The 21,731-nt window shown below is 35.5% G+C and overlaps 2 protein-coding genes across 13 annotated transcripts; one reads left to right on the plus strand and one right to left on the minus strand.

The window, feature by feature from the left end:
• The first annotated feature begins 255 nt into the window (after positions 1 to 255).
• Positions 256 to 8,815, plus strand: LOC125857088 (CSC1-like protein RXW8). Its single transcript, XM_049536757.1, has 12 exons — positions 256 to 493; positions 1,082 to 1,510; positions 2,509 to 2,655; positions 3,076 to 3,139; positions 3,275 to 3,484; positions 4,288 to 4,464; positions 4,915 to 5,213; positions 5,573 to 5,843; positions 6,505 to 6,783; positions 7,843 to 8,076; positions 8,153 to 8,318; positions 8,406 to 8,815. The coding sequence occupies exons 2-12, from the start codon at positions 1,230 to 1,232 to the stop codon at positions 8,435 to 8,437; spliced, it is 2,160 nt and encodes a 719-aa protein (XP_049392714.1). The 5' UTR covers positions 256 to 493; positions 1,082 to 1,229; the 3' UTR covers positions 8,438 to 8,815.
• Positions 8,816 to 9,228: 413 nt separating this feature from the next.
• Positions 9,229 to 20,573, minus strand: LOC125854872 (G-type lectin S-receptor-like serine/threonine-protein kinase At4g27290). Of its 12 annotated transcripts, XM_049534463.1 has the most exons (7): positions 19,265 to 20,573; positions 19,074 to 19,096; positions 10,710 to 10,910; positions 10,386 to 10,596; positions 10,045 to 10,297; positions 9,803 to 9,953; positions 9,230 to 9,613 (listed from the first exon to the last, which is right to left on the minus strand). In XM_049534463.1, exons 1-7 carry the CDS (start codon positions 20,541 to 20,543, stop codon positions 9,320 to 9,322), a joined length of 2,412 nt encoding a protein of 803 aa, XP_049390420.1. In that variant the 5' UTR covers positions 20,544 to 20,573; the 3' UTR covers positions 9,230 to 9,319. The 12 variants fall into 12 exon arrangements, with proteins under 12 accessions (XP_049390418.1, XP_049390420.1, XP_049390419.1 ...); XM_049534461.1 differs by lacking the exon at positions 10,710 to 10,910 and having other exon boundaries at positions 9,229 to 9,613; positions 18,870 to 19,096; XM_049534462.1 differs by lacking the exon at positions 19,074 to 19,096 and having other exon boundaries at positions 10,710 to 10,936.
• Between the last annotated feature and the right edge of the window lie 1,158 nt (positions 20,574 to 21,731).

Raw genomic sequence — 21,731 nt, forward strand, 5'->3', positions numbered from 1 at the left:
GTATTACTTAACTATATCCATATCCATATCCATATATCTCAGATTATGCATTAGGTACAACACGGTGATGCAGCGGTTCAATATGCATGAAAACTGATACAAAAAAAAACCGGGATATTGACAGTTAAGAGCGGTTCCATTCCGTTTACACTTTCCTCATTTCTCTAAATCCACGTGGCAAATTATTTATTGGGCCCACAGAATCTCACTTCTTTATAATCCACGCACACACGCACACTAGCAATCGACGCGCCTTTCTTCTCTCTCGCACTGTTTTTCCTTGTTATCGAAAAATTAGAGCCTATTCTCTCGTCTCCCAAATCCTAACGCAAAATAAAAAAAACGGAAGAACAATTTTTCTAGGGTTTCTTCTGGTTTGAAGCAATCACTATTTTTGTTGCTTTAAACATTCATCGATTTTTTCATTTTTTTAAAATTTGCGTTCGGATTCGTTATTTCATCATTCTGAAATAGGAAGCGGTTTCAATTTCAGGTGATTGTTCTCTTTTTACTATTTTTTTTTGGTAATTTTTCCTGTTTTTTCTTATTGTTCGTCGGATTTCGTTCTGGAATTGTCTTCTTCGGTAACGTTTTGATTTACTTTTATTAATTAGTGAGTTTTGAGAAGTAACGGAGCAATGTGTATGGTATTTTTGCTGTTTCATGATAGTTTATTGCCTCTGACTTGATCTCCAAGGAAATAGATGTAAAATTTTGCAATTTCAGAAACTGAATAGTGTGAAGAACATGGATGTGAGCGTTACATTAACTGTAAATTGTTTATTTTGTTTTTACTTGATTTTGGTTTTGCATGTTATGTATGCTCGGAATAGCGAATTGTCACTGGATTATATTGACTTGATTATACACTTTAGTATGCTAAGTTGCGTAGTGTGGATCAGAGATATTTGAAATGAGCATGCTTGTAAGGCTGAAGTTTTCCTATGTTATATTTGTTTTGTTTATTTGATTGTTCTTTTTTGTATGTCTAATTGTAGAATTTCTCAGCTGTTTATAACCAGATAAGTAGTTGTTTATAATGTGCAAACCATAAATTCTTCACTGTGCTTTTACTTTGCAGTTTCTTAACCTTAATGCACCAAACTTGCTGCTGCATCTTAGATCTTCTCATGCTTCTGCATCAAGCAAGATCGTTTCAATATTTAAACGAAGGCAGAGGCATTGACATGTCTTAATTATTGAGGTTTCTGAAATATTTGGGGACGGAGATGAAGCTAGCTGCTCTGTTGACTTCTGCTGGTATCAATACTGCAGTGAGCGTAGTGCTGTTCTCCTTGTATTCGGTTTTAAGGAAACAACCAAGCTTTGTCAATGTTTACTTTGGAGCAAAGATTGCTCAGGTAAGATCAAGACAACAGGATGCCTTTCGGTTTGATCGATTTGTTCCTTCTCCAAGTTGGATCCTAAAGGCATGGGAGACATCTGATGAAGAAATATGCGCTACTGGTGGCTTGGATGCAGTGGTATTCGTGCGGATGATTGTTTTCAGGTGAAATTGGAATGCCCAGCACTTTGTTAGTTGTTAGATTTTCTAGTGTTTAAGAAAAAGTCAATTAACTCCTGATAATCTGATATAATTTTAATGAGTTAATCTAAAGTATTTCTATCAAATTTGTTTCCGTTTCGAGTATTTTCATCATTTGCTGGGAAAAATTCAGCAAGCATATAATTTAAAGTAAAGGAGCTCGCATACTTTTGCATGGCCGATTAGTATATATTGCATAAATCCATATTTTTGTATTGTCTAGTTTGAAGTTGTTTACCTATTGCCAAAATAGTAGTCATGGCTTATTGCCTTACTGTCATTGCCCTGTCATTATTCCCTTAAAAGGATGCATGATTGAATTACATTGGTGAAACTTTTTGTTGAATATTTAGCTGTATGGTTTGTCTTGTAAGGATGTACAGAAGCTGTGAGATGAGAAGGTAGTACAATAAGTTTGGCCAATATTGGGGTTTTGGGGAGCATAGTAAAAGAAGATTTAACAAAAAAAAGGGGAATCTGTCCTCTGATAATTTATGATGGTTTAACGAACTGCAATGGTGATATATATATATATATGTATGTTCTGTTTAAGTGATTTTGGTGTTTTTCCTGGTGATAGTGGATCTGTGTAGCTTGTGTAAAGTGAGTCATGCATAGTGTGCTATTGTGAGAATGTTGTGACCAAAGAAGCTTAGTTATACTTTTTGTGAATTTATCAAAATACTACCTATAATAGTGTTACACTTTTTGTCTCATTGCCTGCGGAAGTCGTTTTAAATGTTACTTAGAAAGTATGGTTAAACATTTATACCTCTGCTTAGTACTTTGTTGTTCAACCTCATTTTCTTGATAATTCTCTTAACCTTCAGACTTTATATCACTTCCAATGGTGCAGTTGTGAAGTTCAGTTTGAAGAACAATCTTTCTATTGCATTTTGTTATGTCTATGAACCATTACTCTATTGCAGTAAACTTACTCTCCTGCTGCTCATTGTGGACAGTTTCCGAATATTCTCCATTGCAGCCATTGTATGCAATTTTCTTGTGCTCCCACTTAATTATTTTGGAAAAGAGATGCAGCGTCACCAGATTCCAGCTGAGACATTGGAGGTATTCACCATTGCGAATGTTGAGGAAGGATCCAGATGGTATGAAATGTGTACAAAATTGCTGATAATGATTTAAATGCAGTTGATTAGTCTTTTCTCTTCTCAATAGACATACTTAGATGCATATCACTTGAGGATTTTTTTTCTCACATTTTGAAAATAGAAGGAGGAACTAAAAGCTTCTATTTGTTGTTTTCTGGAAGTGTCTGCAAGTCTTCCAATGCATTTTTCTGTCTTGTTTGATTTTTGAGACCCTTTAAGTCCTTAATTACCTTCTCAAGAAAAAGTAATCCTGAAGTTAATTTTACTGAGAATAGAAAAAGTATTATTACTAAAGAGATTGTGAATTGTAAGTTGACCAAGGAAGCATATGTAGAACAGTAGAAGGTAGTTTTCTAACCTGTTGCTCCATTTTAATCTGATTCAGTTTCACCTACATATTCCTTTCATCTTCTTCAGGCTTTGGGCTCACTGCCTTGCGTTGTACCTCGTATCCTGCTGTTCTTGTTTTCTTCTATACCTTGTAAGAAATCACAACTAATTTCCATTTGCTACTTTTTCTTTAAAAATGTATGTATTTCATACGCGATCCTTAGTATGTGTTAGTATGTATGTTATGTCTGTTCTTTTTTCATAAAAGGTCTTCACTTGCTTTTAGGAGTACAAAAGCATTTCAAGGATGAGGCTGGCTTACTTTACTTCATCTGTTTCCAACCCAAGTTATTTCACAGTTCTTGTTCGTGCCATCCCATGGTCGCGAGAAGAATCATACAGTGGAACAGTGGCAAGATTCTTCACAAATTTCTATGCATCAAGTTTTTTATCTCATCAAATTGTTTATCGATCTGGTTCTGTTCAGAAACTGGTGGTGGGTTTTAATTCCTTTTTGGTAGTCTCATTATGGAAATATTTCTCTTGATCTCAAAGCTTGATGTGTCTTTAAGTTTCTCTTCTATAACACATCTATTATCCTCTTCTGGCTCCAATTAAATATAAATATGAGCTGAAATTTTTTACTTTGTATGATGGGATGTTCTATAAGTTTCTTCGTATTTTGTGAGGTCATAATGGTGAGAAAGTGATTTCGAGTTGTTTGTACCCGGCGCTATGTATTATTTTGCTATAGATGTTTGTCAAAAAATTAGGTCAAAGACTTTTAAGTCGTTTTTTCTTGTAGCATCCATGAGATATAAAAGCTCAAAAGGTAAATGGTATTGAAACTGCATGATATGGTAAAATTTAACTGCAAAATGGAGTTGGTTGGTTTTGATGCTGGCAATATGTTTTCCCCATTGGAATCTAGTGATTCTCCTTAGAAATATGAGAGTTTTCTTCATGGTAGACATATGGTGTCTGAAGCTTTAGGAATATTATCTAAATAAATTTTTCTCTTGAATAATACGCTCTCTGCCATTATTGTCAGGATCAAGGATTGTTTTTTATTGTAATGCCAATTCCGATGAGTTTCCATGGCCCTAGCCCCTAGTTAAAAAGCTACAATTCGAGTAATAGAACACCCCAGAGTCCCTCTATCTTCTGCTAGTTTTTCCTCAAAAAGCATATGTATGTCAGCTAAACAAAAGTAGTTATCTTCTGCTTGAACTAGTGGTTTGACATTGCTCCTTTTTCTTTCTTCTGGTTGTTAATATGCCACATGTTGCATGACTGCAGACTGATGCAGGGAAGGTGTGCAAGATGCTAAAACTGACGCCTAGGGAACTACATATTGGATCAAATTCCATGAGATGTGGTCTTTGTGGAACAACAGCATCATTCAGCATGCTTCCCATGGATGCGGAAGGTGACAAAGGAAGAAGTGATTTTGGCGGTTCAGATTTGAGGAAAAAGGTATTTGAGTGATTCTTATTATTTTCATCTGTTCTTGCAGCTAGGCAGATTTCATATGATTGTCATGACTTCCACTGTGGGTTAGATTTAAGCCATAGCATCTACAGAGAGAGTTTCCAAGTCAATAAACCATAGGTGAAACATTACCTTCTTGAAACTATGTTTGGGTTCATTTTAGGCTTGACATGTGCTGAACTATTAACTTCTGAGTTCTCATTCTTGGTAAAGGTTACTTCAATGCACAGCTCTAAGTTTGGTTAATCTTCAACAGAAGGAAACAGCACTAAGTTGCACTTGTTCCTGATTTAACTAAATAGATTACAGTGTTATATACTTCATATTGCTTTTGGTGTGCTCGACTCTTTTGTCTTGAAAATTTTGAATTAGCTTCATTTTTCATGAGGCTAGACAAAATAAGAAGTGAAATGAATACACAATTTTTTCTTGCAGGAGTCTGCAGCTGCTTTAGTTTTTTTCAGGACTCGCTATGCTGCTTTGGTTGCTTCTCAGAGCCTTCAATCTCGAAATCCTATGTCATGGGTCACAAATCTTTCTCCAGAACCAGGTGATATGTATTGGTCAAACATTTGTGTCCCATATAGACTCCTTTGGATCCGCAAAGTAGCTATTCTTGTGGCCTCGATGGCTTTGGTGGCATTTTTCATTGTGCCTGTTTCATTAACACAAGGTCTTGTTCACCTCGACAAGCTTCAAAAGACATTTCCATTTCTTAAAGGAATTTTAAAGAGGTAATCCTGTCACTGCCTATTTTTGTAAAATTGTAACTCTAATTTTTTAAGTTTTAAATTTACATTGGAAATCTATTTTTGAAAGGAGTACAGTTATTGATCATTCTCTCTCTCACACACAGAGCATGAGGAAATAAAGTTATGTTTCTTGATTCAAGGTTGACTTTTTTTTCACAATGATTCACCAGCTTCCTCTATGCACTGTTTTCATTCTGCTACTAACTTCAATGCTTCTCTTTCATTCTATGTATTAACCTTAACTCGTCAGCCTAGCTATAGATAATAATACTACCAATTTATTAAGTCTGAGCTATATCCATGGGCAATATGGCTATCTTTTATCCCTTTTTTTCTTGCAGGAAAGCAATGAGTCAGCTGGCTACGGGATATCTACCAAGTGTCGTGTTAATAATATTTATGTACATGGTTCCTCCAATAATGCTGCTATTTTCTACATTGGAAGGCTCTACCTCTCGTAGTGGTAGGAAGAGGAGTGCAAGCATAAAAGTTTTGTGCTTCTTCATCTGGAATGTTTTCTTTGGTAACATCCTCTCGGGCTCTGTGATTGAGAGGTTCAGTAAGATTTTTAAGGATGTAAATTACCTACTTGCAACAGCAGTACCATCAACGGTAACCTTCTTCCTCTATGTGCATATATATATGTGTGTTTACCTGCTTTCCCTTTGCGCTAACTATTATCCTCAATCCTCAAATATTAAACCGACAAATATTTGATTTAAGGAATTCATCATGTTCTATTAATTCTTCCTTAGAGCAAACAACAACGCTAATACTAGGTTTATTTTTAGCCTTTTTATTGGGTTGATGGATGCTAGAGGTCTAGTCTTCTGAAGTGTAGTTATGATTCATGTATGTGGTTGGAAAAACTCATTTTTCAGTTGGACCACATTTTATTCAAGATTAATAGGGTGAGAAGGAAAAAGATGGAAAGGTACTAGTACTTTGTGGAAAGTACATGTCCCTTTTCCTACATCATTAGACATGATTAAGGACAGAAACTTCCACTAGTCCAACTTGTGATGAGAATCTAAGAGGAAGTTAAACAAACACTGCAGCTAGTAATGTGTCATCACTGCCTCTTAGCTGTCCAATTAGGAAGCGGGAGACCCTGGAAAACTACACCTACGTTCTCTTTATACCTTCTGTTTAAATTTCCTTATTGAGTACTTTTCCTACACAAGGAGCTTCCCTGTTTTGATCCCTTCACCTTCACCTTGCAACTTGAAGAATTCACCAAGTGTGTGATGATTAATTAAATTTTTTTCTGCAGGCCACCTTTTTTATGACTTATGTTTTGACATCAGGCTGGGCAAGTCTATCATGTGAACTCATGCAACCGTTTGGTTTACTCTGCAACTTATTCTATATATTTATTCTCAGAAACAAGGATGTCACTACATATGGCACATTGACTTTTCCATACCACACAGAAGTTCCGAGGATCCTTCTATTTGGGCTTTTTGGCTTTGTGTATTCCACATTGTCTCCTTTGATACTGCCATTCTTGCTGGTTTATTTTTCCCTTGCTTACCTTGTATACCGTAATCAGGTAGACATCCCCTTCTGAATTATTCCATCTATACTCTTAATCTTATTTTATGTTCCAATTTTGTTTTATTTAACATATGAAATGTATTGGTTAAGGATCTTGAAAAACATCAGTAATTTCTTTAGCCAACAATATGAAAAATGGAAATCAAGATGTGTCTGGATTTTGTAAGGGTAGATTATTGAAGATACCTGTTCTTGCCTTTATATTTTGAAATTCAATGAGGTTCTTGCTTCTCGCCTCTAATTGCTTGCATTTCTCATTTGTCTGAAATCGATGAAAAATGATACCTCTGGAGATGTTAGCTGTGTTTGAGTTGTGCTTTTGTAGCTGAATTTGAATAAATTTGTCTGAAGTTTTTATGGTTGTACCACAGTTATGTGCAGGAGGACCAAAAGTCAAAATAAAATTAAATCATGAGCTCTTATAAATATGATTACCAAATAATATATCCACACAGTCGAATTTGGTACTGAAGTAGTATCACCTCTGAGCATTTAGTGACCCGGTAGTTGTGCTTTTGGCCTTTCAGTATTTCGAAGATTGTTATGCAACCTTATCTTATATCTACTTAAAATAAACAGGCGAAAAAATGTAATGAACAGATTACATAGAAGCAAGAAGCTTTGATTATCTTTAGATTATTAGATTTACTTTTGTGAGAATCCCAATGTTCTTGGTATTCCCTAATGACATTGTGCATGAAAAGTAAAGGCTTTTGTTTTTAAAAGCAACAAGATGATGCATGTACTGTAAGGAAGTTCACATTTGCGGTTTTTAAGGTGACAAAAAATCCTACTTAATGTTCATAAGTCATAACCAAGGATCTATTTATCTAACAGTTAGGAATAATAGATTTATGAAAAAATATGTGTAATAGGACTTTTCTACTAAAGCAAGTGAATGTTATCTTGAACGGGTCAGAAAAGAACAGGAAGTCATTTCAAGAAACGTTTTTGATTTATCTTTTTTTGTGCTGCAATGTTTAACCTGAATATCAATGTCTGCATCCACACTTGTTGCCTGTGTTTGTAACACCCAATTCACTAAAACTTTCAGATCCTCAACGTATATGTAACAAAATATCAAACTGGGGGAACTTATTGGCCTATTGTGCACAACGCAACAATTTTCTCAATGGTGCTGATGCAAGTTATAGCCATGGCAGTCTTTGGACTAAAAAAGTCTACAGTGGCATCAAGCTTCGTAATTCCGCTGATAATCATGACACTCCTTTTCAATGAGTATTGCAGGCAAAGGTTTCAACCATTATTCATGCAAATCCCTGCTCAGGTATATTTTATTACTACATTCAGTTAAAGAATATTTTCCATTGTATGCCTCTTATGCCATGTGTTCATTTCCACAGATTCTTATTGAAATGGACCGGCAGGATGAACAAAATGGGAAAATGAAAGAGATCCACCAAAAACTCACAACATCTTATACACAGTTTAAATCCAAATCCCGCACTCTGGGTGATCCTATGCCCCCAAATAATAACTGCAGGCTTGAAGACCTAGAAATTAATCCAGGTTCAAATTTCTAAATGACTTATTATGCTACAATTTCTATTTATTTGCATGTCTTTTAAAATGTTCGTGACACTTTGTTAGTTATAGGGAAAAGCCCTGTCCATCATCTCTCTTCTTAATGGGTTCAACATACGTTGAAAATTGGAGAATCGTTATCAAGTATATGAATTTCTGGGCATTTACATATTGCTAGTTGTGGTTCTTCTAACTATTTATTTTTGGAGGAAAGGCAGACGATATCTTGAATAGAAACTTTTAGTATACACAGGAGATAGTTATTATAAGCGCTCCTGGAGAAGCAAGATTTTGAAGTGTTTAGATTATCTCTGTCTCACATAGAGATGAGAAGATGGACGTATTGAGTTTTTGTACAGATGATAGTTCCATGAATAATGAAACTCTCTGTTAGAGTATGATGTTCTTACATGTATAGTTGAGATACTTACAGGTTATTCTATCAGAGGATTTTGTTTATTCTATCTTTTTGCCTGTAGTTGTACATTTCCTAGAAAGAAAATAAGAAATTAGAATTGCAATTCTTCCAATCACTGTAGTCTGGGCAATTCATGACTTTAATCAACCATTCTGCTATCATTCTAATTGTTAGTGTAGTGACGGCCTGATGTTTGATCGTATAACTGGAACCCCACAGTTAATGAATATCCTAAACTCGGAGAATGGGAACAACAAAACTGATACTCCGTACTTAATGGAGTACTATGGGACTGGAGCTTCTAAAAGCCATCAACAATGGCTTCTGTTGTTATTGTGAACTCTCATTGTGTTGATTTATTTTATATGGATCTTTCGTTTATTTTGATGTACTCATGTTGAATAGGTACTTTGTACGAATTCTTCAAAATACATTAGATTTAATAAAAACTACAACACACCCATATTTACTAATAACAGATACCATAGGCAATTATTGCTTTACAGCACAAAACACTGTAATTCAAGCTTGTTGACATTGAACGATCTGAATGAACATGTAATGTAATTTACCGGGGTTCTAACTGTGTGACGGTAATTTCGTTTGTTGAACACATGCTTGTAGAACAGTCAGACGTGACTTTGCTTTCTGTGAAGAAACCAGGTTCCTTAGCTTGAGGCAAAATAGCATCATTAGTCAACATCAAGATCACTGTAGGCATATCTGGCCTGTCTTCTGGACATTGTTGTACACATAACAGAGCGACATGGATTAAGCGTAGCAATTCAGAAATATAACGCGAATCCATTAGATGGCCATCAATTAGCTCTAATGGTCTACCTTCTTTATAAAGTTTCCATACCTATCAATAACACAATCAGTACATAATCAAGAAACATGCAGCGGTTGATGTGCCTGATGGATTTAAGTTCAGTGCAGTTTAACTATCATTTGTACGAGGTGTTATCAATTAATTATTATAGAGAAATATCTGTAGCTACCATATAGTGCACAAAATTTAAACTCGTCTTTAATTACAAACAAGACTTACATGTCCGAGTAGGTTGATACTGTGACTTTCACGGGCAAATCCTCTGTTTCTTCGACCACTGATTATCTCTAGCACTAATACGCCAAAGCTAAATACATCTGATTTTACTGAAAAAACACCATGGACTACATACTCTGGGGACATGTAACCACTGCATCACATATTAAACAGAAAGTAGTGTAAGATAAAGGATATTATACATAATATAAATGCTAAGAAGTGAGTAGTATTAAATTTCTTACTGTGTCCCAACCACATGGTGTGTATTAGCACCAGTCTCATTCCCTACAACGCTTCTAGCTATGCCAAAATCTGAGATCTTGGGGTTCATGTCAGCATCTAGCAAAATGTTACTAGCTTTGAGGTCTCTGTGGATAATTCTTAGCCGAGAATCTTGATGGAGATACAGAAGTCCTCTACCAATTCCATTGATGATGTCGAAGCGCTTAGGCCAGTTGAGTAACAAGCTCCTCTTTTCATCTGTTAACAGGTCCTCTGTTAGAACACTGATAATGTGATTAAACTATCAACTTTACTATTTGTACTAATAGAGGTTATTCGAGTTAAGAGAGAGTAACCAGACCAAATATGAAGAGATCTAGACTTCTGTTGCACATGTATTCATAGACCAACATTTTTTCTCCTCCTGCAATGCAGCAACCTATAAGCTTCACAAGATTTCGATGCTGAAGTTTGGCAATGCAAATAACTTCATTCTTGAACTCGTTAACTCCTTGTGAGGAAGACTTGGATAGCCTCTTTATAGCTACTTCGTGTCCACCTTCCAGGATTCCCTATAATATCAACATATATCTGGCTTAGTGATTCAGTAAGTGTCATCTGTTTACTGTCAATAATAGTAGATATTATTTACTGAAAGAATTGATTCATAAACTTAAGATGTTACCTTGTAAACAGATCCAAATCCACCTTCTCCAATCTTGTTCTCGACTGAGAAATTAGAGGATGCTTTAGTTAGAGTTGATAAGGTAAACAGTGGGAGGTCTAGGTCATCTTTCAAATTCATCTTCCTCTTCTTCTTCTTCCAAATATACAGCCCTATGGTCAGGCCAGTCACAGTCACTCCAATCAACAGTAACAGACTCAACACGAGTAGTTTTGTTTTCTTCGAGCCTGAACAAAACATGGAGTGGTGAAATAAACTAAATAGACATGGAAGAGTGACATATACTGTGTGAACTTTTAACAGATATCTAAGTAAAATACAACTAAATCTGAGAATTGGGAAGTTTAAATCATTCAGCTAATACTCCAACTTTGATCAAATTCACAAATGTTACCTAACTCTGAGGTAGCAACCCTTATGTAAATGTCCTGTCCTCCAGGTAATTCTCGAATGTCAATTAAGTCGCCACACCAAAGCAAACAGCCACTCCCACCATTGCGTATATCAAGATTTGAGTAAGCCATACACGAGCAATTCCTCAAGCAAGCTTGCTTGCACTCGTGGAGTGTCATACTCCTATCAAACCATGAATACTGTGTATCTGGTAGCTTTATACCAGAGTACTTGCGAAATCCATCTCCATTCTGGCAATTAAGCGGTTTCCTTCTAATACACCCGCCGGACCAATTTGTCATTGCCCAATTTCTTGGATCTTTAGGCACAAACTTGTCTAAGCAATTACACACAGGAGTGAGTATGTTGTTGCAACTACCATATGAACCACATGTTCCATAATTGTCACAAGTATCTTCCGGTGAAGAAATGTAAACATGCCATTCCTGTCTATTCTCAGCCCACATTGAACGCTGAAGCACACCATTACTGTTCATGGTTAATTTGGTCATAACAGAACCTAAAAGCGCGAAGCTGTAAAATGCTCTCTTTTCATCAAGATCCAGTTTAAATGTATAAATAGTATTTTTTGTCAGTCCTGGTACACCACTCCAGCGGAGTCCATTCCATGGTCCAGTACTGAACACCTTAACTTTACCTTTCCTCATGACATCCTGAGGATATCCAGTCGGATCACAATGATACGTATATTCCCCTGGAGCTGGATCATATTCGTTCTTCCATGAGGATAGGTAAAATTCTTGTCCAGTTACAAAGTTCTTACCCATCTTCATGCCTGGTAAGAGTGTATCAGTAGGATATTCAAAACTCTGCCACAGGAATTTCTCAGGCTTGGTATCATTTGCATCTCTTATGACAAGATTCCCCGAGTTCAACAACTGTGCAACTGTATTCTTCACAGCCAAAGGCCTCGATGAATTAGTAGACCACACGATTGTATTAGCAGGAGTGAGAAGAGCAAGTTGTCCTGTATCGATGATTTTCAACATAACACCTGAAGTGTTGTTGAATGGATTTTCTCTATTGGCAACCCATACCACAGACTTATCAGGTACATCGTGCTTATACCATATTCCAACATACCAATTATTCGTGAAAGTAGCCGGGGAAAAAAATCCCATCTCAAAGCTTCCATCAGATGAAGTAATTGCCTTTCCATCTGTTAGAAAGTCAGTTGTAGTGATAATATCTTTTGCACTGGTAGTTGAGCTTACAAAACAACATAACAATATCTGCAATATAAGCACAAAACTTTCCATTAAGAACTGCTCTATCACATATGCTACCTAACCTATGCAGGTTTAGTCGTTTAGATATCTGGAGGTAACCTGACCTTTTCAGTGTAAATCTAGCTAGTTCTGAAGGCCTTAAAATCACATCAAACTATTTGGGATTTTGGCTGCTAATTTATAACTAGAATGTATATATTACTTCCATGTCCCAATTTATGCAACTCATTTTCGTTTCTTTTTTTATTTTATCTCCAAAAGAATGATACTTTTTGATATTTTGTCTTTTTTCGAATTTTAATTCCATCGAAATATCAAGTTCAGGTTAACTTGAATAAGTGAGTAAGAACTCAGAAAATTCTCACTTGACTATAACCTCTTTAATGTCTTTATCTTATTGACTTGGTCAATCGAGGCTGCTTGCATGTTTTAGTTGCTCTTGCAGTTGTATAACTAATCACCAATGACCTTTGAAAAAATCAACTTAATCTCTATAGAAAAATGGAAAGTAGGAAGAAACTAGCCTTCATCAATGACAATGATGCCTTGACAGTAATTTGGTGTTGTTTAATTCAGAGTCTTGAAATTGTGTTTTCTTTTACTGGTTTCCATCCGGTGTCTGAGCTCACATTGGATTGCTCCATACCCGGGGCTCGAAATGTGTTACTTCATAGCTAGCCTTCATGACACGGCACTGTACTAGTCTAGTTTCTATTATAATAGTCGTTATCACATATGAGGGATTTGAAGGCTATAAATTGCCTCTTCATGAAGCTTACATAGCTTCCAACGTTTGAAAAGTAGTAAAAGTTTGTCATAAGCACTGTTTTTGGGGACCATTTTGGAGAAACAAGACAGAATGATATGGCCAGTCCACGAAGATCTGATGGTTCCTCACAATCACAAAATTTGTCACAGGGTCATTGGCACAAAAATCCCTCTACTTTCAATTTTCGTCCTTAAATTTGATGGTCTTCAATTTTTGTCCGTCAATCATTTTAAGTAAAAATAAGGTGCCAAATTAAATATCTCGACACCAAAATCAAAAAAATTTTTTTTGCTTGACATAAGTTTATATTTTTGTATCAATCATATACCACAAGTTAATCCGTACTGCAAGACTTATGCCGAGCGAGGCAAAAGATCATTAAACTTTTGATGAAATACTACACAACTTGTACCGCAGAACTTAATTAATTACCACCAAACTTATGCCAAGCGAGACATTAGTTTTCTAAACGGGAGAAGACATAAGTATCCCCTAGACTATGACCGAAATCTCAGAGACACATCTTAACTAAACTAAGGTCCTATTACCCCCTGAACTCATTTTTTTTGTAATTTTGTACACCTTTGGCTTATGTGGCACATCCCGTGACTCCACGCAGTTGAGGTGCGTATGAGATATTTGGATGCTTCGTAAGTCAAAAAGGTGTACAAAATTACCAAAAAAATGAGTTCAAGGGGTAATAAGACCTTAGTTTAGTTAAGATGTGTCTTTGAGATTTGAGTCATAATCTAGGGAAGTACTTCTACCTTTTCCCTTTTCTAAACATATGCAAGTAAATTAGGTTATAGATAAAGATTTTTTAATATATAATTTTTTCATTAAATGAGCAGTAACCAGTTGAGACAAAAATTAAAGATCATTATATTTGAGGATAAAAATTAAATAGGGAAAATTGGGGGAAGACTCTATTATTGTATAATCTTTTATAACGGAAGCGAGTATTACATTTTCAAAGTGATACTGATATAGTGAGTTTACCCTTTTACCTCTATTATTTATGAAGTGGATGAATTAAAAACTAATTCTACTATTTTCAAAGTATTTAATTGAGGGCATAATGAGTAATTTTTTTTTGTCCTTTCTTGATTTGTCAAAATGAACAAGTAATTAGGGACAACTAAAAAAGAAATGTAGACAAGTAATTAGGGACAAAGGGAGTATTGATTAAGCACCCAATTTTAGAAAGTAATTACAGATTAACGGTGTGTTTAGTATGAAGGAAAATGTTTTCTAATTTTCTCATGTTTGGTAATTGGTTGGCTTAAATATTTTCCAAATCAACTTATTATCCTCAAATTTAAGGAAAATGAGTTCCCTTAAAAAAGTAAGAAAAACATTTTTCAAAATCATTTAGAACCTCACGCCTCAAATTTCCATCATAACTTAATTCTTGGGTATCGATTCCCAATACTAATCGTGAATCCGACTCCTCATTCTCAATTCGAAATCGGACTCTCGACCTCGATTCGAGGCCAAACTCTCGAGTGTTGGATTGAGTCGGGAGCAGATCTCAAGTTAAAATAAGAGGTCAAACTTCGATTCAAATGTCAGGGTCGAGTCTCGGGGTCAAGGTCGATCTCGGGTCGAGGTCGGGTTGGGTCCGGATCGAGATCAGGTCTCGGGTCTAGGTTGGGACTCAGGTCTTGGGTCAGGCGGGGCGGGTTTCGGTGTCGGGTGTCTCGGGGTTGGTTACGGGTTGGGGTCGAGGTTTGGTCTCGGGTCTCAGGTCGAGTGTTAGGGTTGAGGTCGGGTTTTGGGTCAGATGTTAGGGTCAAGGTCAGGGTCGGATCTCGAGTCGGGTGTCGGGGTCGGCACGGGTCTCAAATTGAGACCGGGTCTCACTTGTGGTTTTCAAGTGGACAAAAACTCCTACTTACCAAGTTGGTTAATGTGATAGTCATAAGTCATAACCAAGGATCTGTTAATCTAACAGTTAGGAATAAAAGCGTGAAGCTGTAAAATGCTCATTTTTCATCAAGATCCAGTTTAACTGTATAAATAGTAATTTTTGTCAGTCCTGGTACACCAGAGTCCATTCCATGATCCAGTACTGAACACCTTAACTTTACCTTTCCTCATGACATCCAGTCGGATCACAATGATACGTATATTCCCCTGGAGCTGGATCAGGATCAGGATCAGGATCATATTCGTTCTTCCATGAGGACAGGTAAAATTCTTGTCCAGTTCTTACCCATCTTCATGTCTGGTAAGAACGTATCAGTAGGATAATCAAAACTCTGCCACAGGAACTTCTCAGTCTTAGTATCATTTGCGTCTCGTTCAACAACTGTGCAAAAGGCCTCGATGAATCAGTAGACCACACAATTGTATTAGCAGCAGTGAGAAGAGCAAGTCGTCCTGTATCGATGATTTTCAACATAACACCTGACGTGTTGTTGAATGGATTTTCTCTATTGGCAACCCATATATACCACAGACTTATCAGGTACATGGTGCTTATACCATATTCCAACATACCAATTATTCGTGAAACTAGCCATCTCACAGCTTCCATCAGATGAAGTAATGGTCTTTCCATCTGTTAGAAAGTCAGTTGCAGTGATAATATCTTTTGCACTAGTAATAAACCCTTCTCATCTACCTAAATAAAAGTAATAAATAAATATATTTTAAAAATAGTGGACAAATAAAATTAAACGGAAGGGGTAATATAGTAATTTCAACAATAAATAAGAAGACACAAAATTTTATTCATAAATCGCATTCGCTGAATGCGTTTTATGTCTTTCATTCTCAACTCTTTCTATTTAGGTATCTCAGAAGGATTTTTCAAGTATTCAACAACGTGTTCTTTTTTTAAAGATAAAATATTTTTATCTTTTCTTGATATTATAAAAGTAATAAATAAAATAAATAAATATATTTTAAGAATTGTTTACAAATAAAATTAAACGGAAGGGTAATATAGTAAGTTCAACAATAAAAAAGAAGAAAGAGAATTTTACTCATAAATCGCATTCAGTGAATGCGTTTTATACCTTTCATTCTCAGCTTTTTCTATTTAAGTATCTGAGAAAGGGTTTTCAAGTTTTCAACGACATGACATTTTTTTAAAAAGATAAAATATTTATCTTTTCTTGATATTATAAAAGTAATAAATTAAATAAATAAATATATTTTAAAAATAATGGACAAATAAAATTAATCGGAAGAGGTATTATAGTAATTTCAACAATAAATAAGAAGACACAAAATTTTACTCATAAATCGCATTCGCTGAATGCATTTTATATCTTTCATTCTCAACTCTTTCTATTTAGGCATCTGAGAAGGGGTTTTCAAGTTTTCAACGACATGACATTTTTTTTTAAAAGATAAAATATTTATCTTTTCTTGATATTATAAAAGTAATAAATGAAAGAAATAAATATATTTTAAAAATAGTGGACAAATAAAATTAAATAGAAGGGGTAATATAGTAATTTCAATAATAAAAAAGAAGAAACGGAATCTTACTCATAAATCAAATTCAGTGAATGTGTTTTATGCCTTTCATTCTCAGCTCTTTTATTTAGGTATCTGAGAAGGGTCTTTCAAGTTTTCAATGACATGACATTTTTTTTTAAAAAATAAAATATTTATCTTTTCTTGATATTATAAAAGTAATAAATGAAAGAAATAAATATATTTTTAAAATAGCGTACAAATAAAATTAAACATAAGGGTTAATATAGTAATTTCAACAATAAAAAAGAAGAAACAGAATTTTACTCATAAATCGCATGGAGTGAATGCGTTTTCTGTCTTTCAATCTCAGTTGTTTCCATTTATAAAGTCAGTTGCAGTGATAATATCTTTTGTACGTTTCCTAGAAAGAAAATAAGAAATTAGAATTGCAATCCTTCCAATCACTCTAGTCTTGGCAATTTCATTACTTTAATCAACCATTCTGCTATCATTCTAATTGTTGGTGCAGTGACTGCCTGATGTTTGATCGTGTAAACTCGGAGAATGGGAACAACATAACTGATACTCTGTAAATAATGGAGTACTATGGGACTGGAACTTCTAAACACCAACAACAATGGCTTCTGCTGTTATTGTGAACTCTCATTGTGTTGATTTATTTTATATGGATCTTTCATTTATTTTGATGTACACATGCTGAATAGGTACTTTGTACGAATTCTTTAAAATACATTAGAATTAATAAAAACTATAGGTATCCACACTTAATACTGATACACACCCATATTGAAGACTTGCTAATAACAGATCCCATATAACATAGGCCATTATCGCTTTACAGCACAAAACACTGTAATTCAAGCTTGTTGACATTGAACGATCTGAATGAACATGTAATGTAATTTACCGGGGTTCTAACTTTGTGACGGTAATTTCGTTTGTTGAACTCATGCTTGTAGAATATCCAGACGTGAGTTTGCTTTCTGTGAAGAAACCAGGTTCCTTAGCTTGAGGCAAAATAGCATCATTAGTCAACATCAAGATCACTGTAGCCATGTCTGGCCTGTCTTCTGGACATTGTTGTACACATAACAGAGCGACATGGATTAAGCGTAGCAATTCAGAAATATAACTCGAATCCATTAGATGCCCATCAATTAGCTCTAATGGTCTACCTTCTTTATTAAGTTTCCATACCTATCAATAACACAATCAGTACATAATCAAGAAACATGCAGCAGTTGATGTGCCTAATGGATTTAAGTTCAATGCAGTTTAACTATCATTTGTACGACGTGTTATCAATTAATTATTACAGAGAAATATCTGTAACTACCATATAGTGCACAAAATTTAAACTCGTCTTTAATTACAAACAAGACTTACATGTCCGAGTAGGTTGATACTGTGACTTTCACGGGCAAATCCTCTGTTTCTCCGACCACTGATTATCTCTAGCACTAACACACCAAAGCTAAATACATCTGATTTTACTGAGAAAACACCATGGACTACATACTCTGGGGACATGTAGCCACTGCATCACACATCAAACAAAAATAGTGTTAACTAAAGGATATTAATATACATATTATATGTGCTAAAAAATGAGTAGTATTAAATTTCTTACTGTGTCCCAACCACATGGTGTGTATTAGCACCAGTCTCATTCCCTACAACGCTTCTAGCTATGCCAAAATCTGAGATCTTGGGGTTCATGTCAGCATCTAGCAAAATGTTACTAGCTTTGAGGTCTCTGTGGATAATTCTTAGCCGAGAATCTTGATGGAGATACAGAAGTCCTCTACCAATTCCATTGATGATGTCGAAGCGCTTAGGCCAGTTGAGTAACAAGCTCCTCTTTTCATCTGTTAACAGGTCCTCCGTTAGAACACTGATAATGTGATTAAACTATCAACTTTACTATTTGTACTAATAGAGGTTATTCGAGTTAAGAGAGAGTAACCAGACCAAATATGAAGAGATCTAGACTTCTGTTGCACATGTATTCATAGACCAACATTTTTTCTCCTCCTGCAATGCAGCAACCTATAAGCTTCACAAGATTTCGATGCTGAAGTTTGGCAATGCAAATAACTTCATTCTTGAACTCGTTAACTCCTTGTGAGGAAGACTTGGATAGCCTCTTTATAGCTACTTCGTGTCCACCTTCCAGGATTCCCTATAATATCAACATATATCTGGCTTAGTGATTCAGTAAGTGTCATCTGTTTACTGTCAATAATAGTAGATATTATTTACTGAAAGAATTGATTCATAAACTTAAGATGTTACCTTGTAAACAGATCCAAATCCACCTTCTCCAATCTTGTTCTCGACTGAGAAATTAGAGGATGCTTTAGTTAGAGTTGATAAGGTAAACAGTGGGAGGTCTAGGTCATCTTTCAAATTCATCTTCCTCTTCTTCTTCTTCCAAATATACAGCCCTATGGTCAGGCCAGTCACAGTCACTCCAATCAACAGTAACAGACTCAACACGAGTAGTTTTGTTTTCTTCGAGCCTGAGCAAAACATGGAGGGGTGAAATAAACTAAATAGACATGGAAGAGTGAACATATACTGTGTGAACTTTTAACAGATATCCAAGTAAAATACAACTAAATCTGAGAATTGGGAAGTTTAAATCATTCAACTAATAATCCAACTTTGATCAAATTCACAAATGTTACCTAACTCTGAGGTAGCAACCCTTATGTAAATATCCTGTCCTCCAGGTAATTCTCGAATGTCAATTAAGTCGCCATACCAAAGCAAACAGCCAGTCCCACCATTGCGTATATCAAGATTTGAGTAAGCCTGACACAAGCAATTCTTCAAGCAAGCTTGCTTGCACTCGTGGAGTGTCATACTCACATCAAACCATGAATACTGTGTATCTGGTAGCTTTATACTAGAGTGCTTGAGAAACCCATCTCCATTCTGGCAATTAAGGGGTTTCCTCCTAACACACCCGCTGGACCAATTTGTCATTGCCCAATTTCTTGGATCTTTAGGCACAAACGTGTCTAAGCAGCTACACGAAGGAGTGAGTGTGTTGTTGCAACTACCATATGCACCACATGTTCCGTAGCTGTCACAAGTATCTACCGATGAAGAAAGAATATCTTTCCATTCCTGTCTATTCTCAACCCACATTGAAATTTGAAGCTCACCGCTACTTTTTATGGTTAATTTGCTCATAACAGAACCCAGAATCGTGAAGCTGTAAAATGCTTCCTTTTCATCAAAATCTAGCTTAAATGTGGAAATAGTATTTTTTAGGAATCCTGGTACACCACTCCAGCGGAGTCCATTCCATGGTCCGGTATTGAACACCTTAACTTTACCTTTCCTCAAGACATTCTGAGGATATCCAGTAGGATCACAACGGTATGTATATTCTCCTGGAGCTGGATCAGATTCCTTCTTCCATGAGGACAGGTAAAATTCTTGTCCAGTCACAAAGTTCTTACCCATTTTCATGCCTGGTAACAGTGTATCAGTAGGATAATCAAAACTCTGCCACAGGAAGTTCTCAGGCTCAGTATCATTGGCATCTCTTACGACAAGATTCCCCGAGTTCAACAACTGTGCAACTGGATTCTTCATAGCCAAAGGCCTCGATGAATTAGTAGACCACATAATTGTATTAGCAGCAGTGAGAAGAGCAAGTTGTCCTGTATCGATGATTTTCAACATAACACCTGATGTGTTGGTGAATGGATTCGCTCTATTGGCAACCCATACCACAGACTTATCAGGTACATTGTACTTGTACCATATTCCGACATACCAATTATTCGTGAAACTAGCCGGGGAAAAAAATCCCATCTCAAAGCTTCCATCAGATGAAGTAATGGTCTTACCATCTGTTAGAAAGTCAGTTGCAGTGATAATATCTTTTGCACTAGAAACTGAGCATACAAAACCACATAACAATATGTGCAATGTAAGCAGAAAAGTTTCCATTAAGAACTCTGCTGTATCACATGCTACCTTACCCAAGATTTATAATGGGAGTTGTTAGAATTGAATAAGTTTCTTTGCACCAAATTAAAGGTTGGACCTACATAAATCTTATTGACTTCGTCAACGAAATTTTCATATTTGTTTCATTTGATTGCTTGTTTTAGTTACTTGTTTTACAACTCTTGCAATAATGATGCTAATTTTGTGCTGTTAAATTCACAGTCTTGAAATTTTGTTACTTCATAGCCAGCCTTTATGGCATGGCACTAACTAGTCATTTTCACATATGAGGATTTGAATGCTATTTATTGCCTTTTTGTGAAGCTTACTTACAACATTTGAAAAGTAAAACTTTGTCATAATATAACCACTGTTCTTTAGGGACCATTTTGGAGAAATTAAACAAGACACAAGGGTATGGCCAGGCAACCAGAACCTGATAGGTTTCTCACAAACACAGAATATGTCATAGGGTCACTGGCATAAATGCCCTATATAAGGTACATAGCAAATTGTGTCGTACTACATAACTTATGTTGAGCGAGACAAGAATTCAATTTTAAAACCCACAAGTTATATGGTAAAAGGCGAATAATTTAATTCCCACCGAACTTATGCCGAGCGAAGAAATGTTAACTAAACTTTTGCTGAAAGAATTAGGTCATACAAATACTACACAACCTATGCCGCATAACTTAAGTACCGCCAAATTATTAAAAAAATTTACAAAACTTATGTCAAGTGAATTAGGTTATAGATAAGGGTACTTTAATTCATAAATATTCATTAAATGGGTAGTACGGCCAAAAATTAAAAATTGTCATATTTAAGAATAAAAATTAAATAGGGACATGAGTGGGTGCAAAAACTTGTTATTATATTTTTGTATTAGAAGCTTTGTAATAATTACAACCTACCACTAAACAGTTTCACTAAACACTAGCAAGGATTTGATTACAAACTCTTGTAATTGTAGGACTTAAACTTTTATATACAAATTACAACTCTATTGCTCTCTCACTATATCAACTAGCTCTAGTTAATACAGACTCAAAAAGAAACAATACATAAGAAAACTTCAGTTGATAAGAGCAGGTCCCTAGTTTTTGCTCTTTGTTATGTCCTCTAATCTAAGAGAGAGACAAAGAATAAAATCTTAAACTCTTCTCATTGATTGAGAAGGAAAAG

This window comes from Solanum stenotomum, chromosome 2 (genome assembly GCF_019186545.1).
Source record: "Solanum stenotomum isolate F172 chromosome 2, ASM1918654v1, whole genome shotgun sequence".
In the NCBI taxonomy this organism is placed as follows: domain Eukaryota; kingdom Viridiplantae; phylum Streptophyta; class Magnoliopsida; order Solanales; family Solanaceae; genus Solanum; species Solanum stenotomum.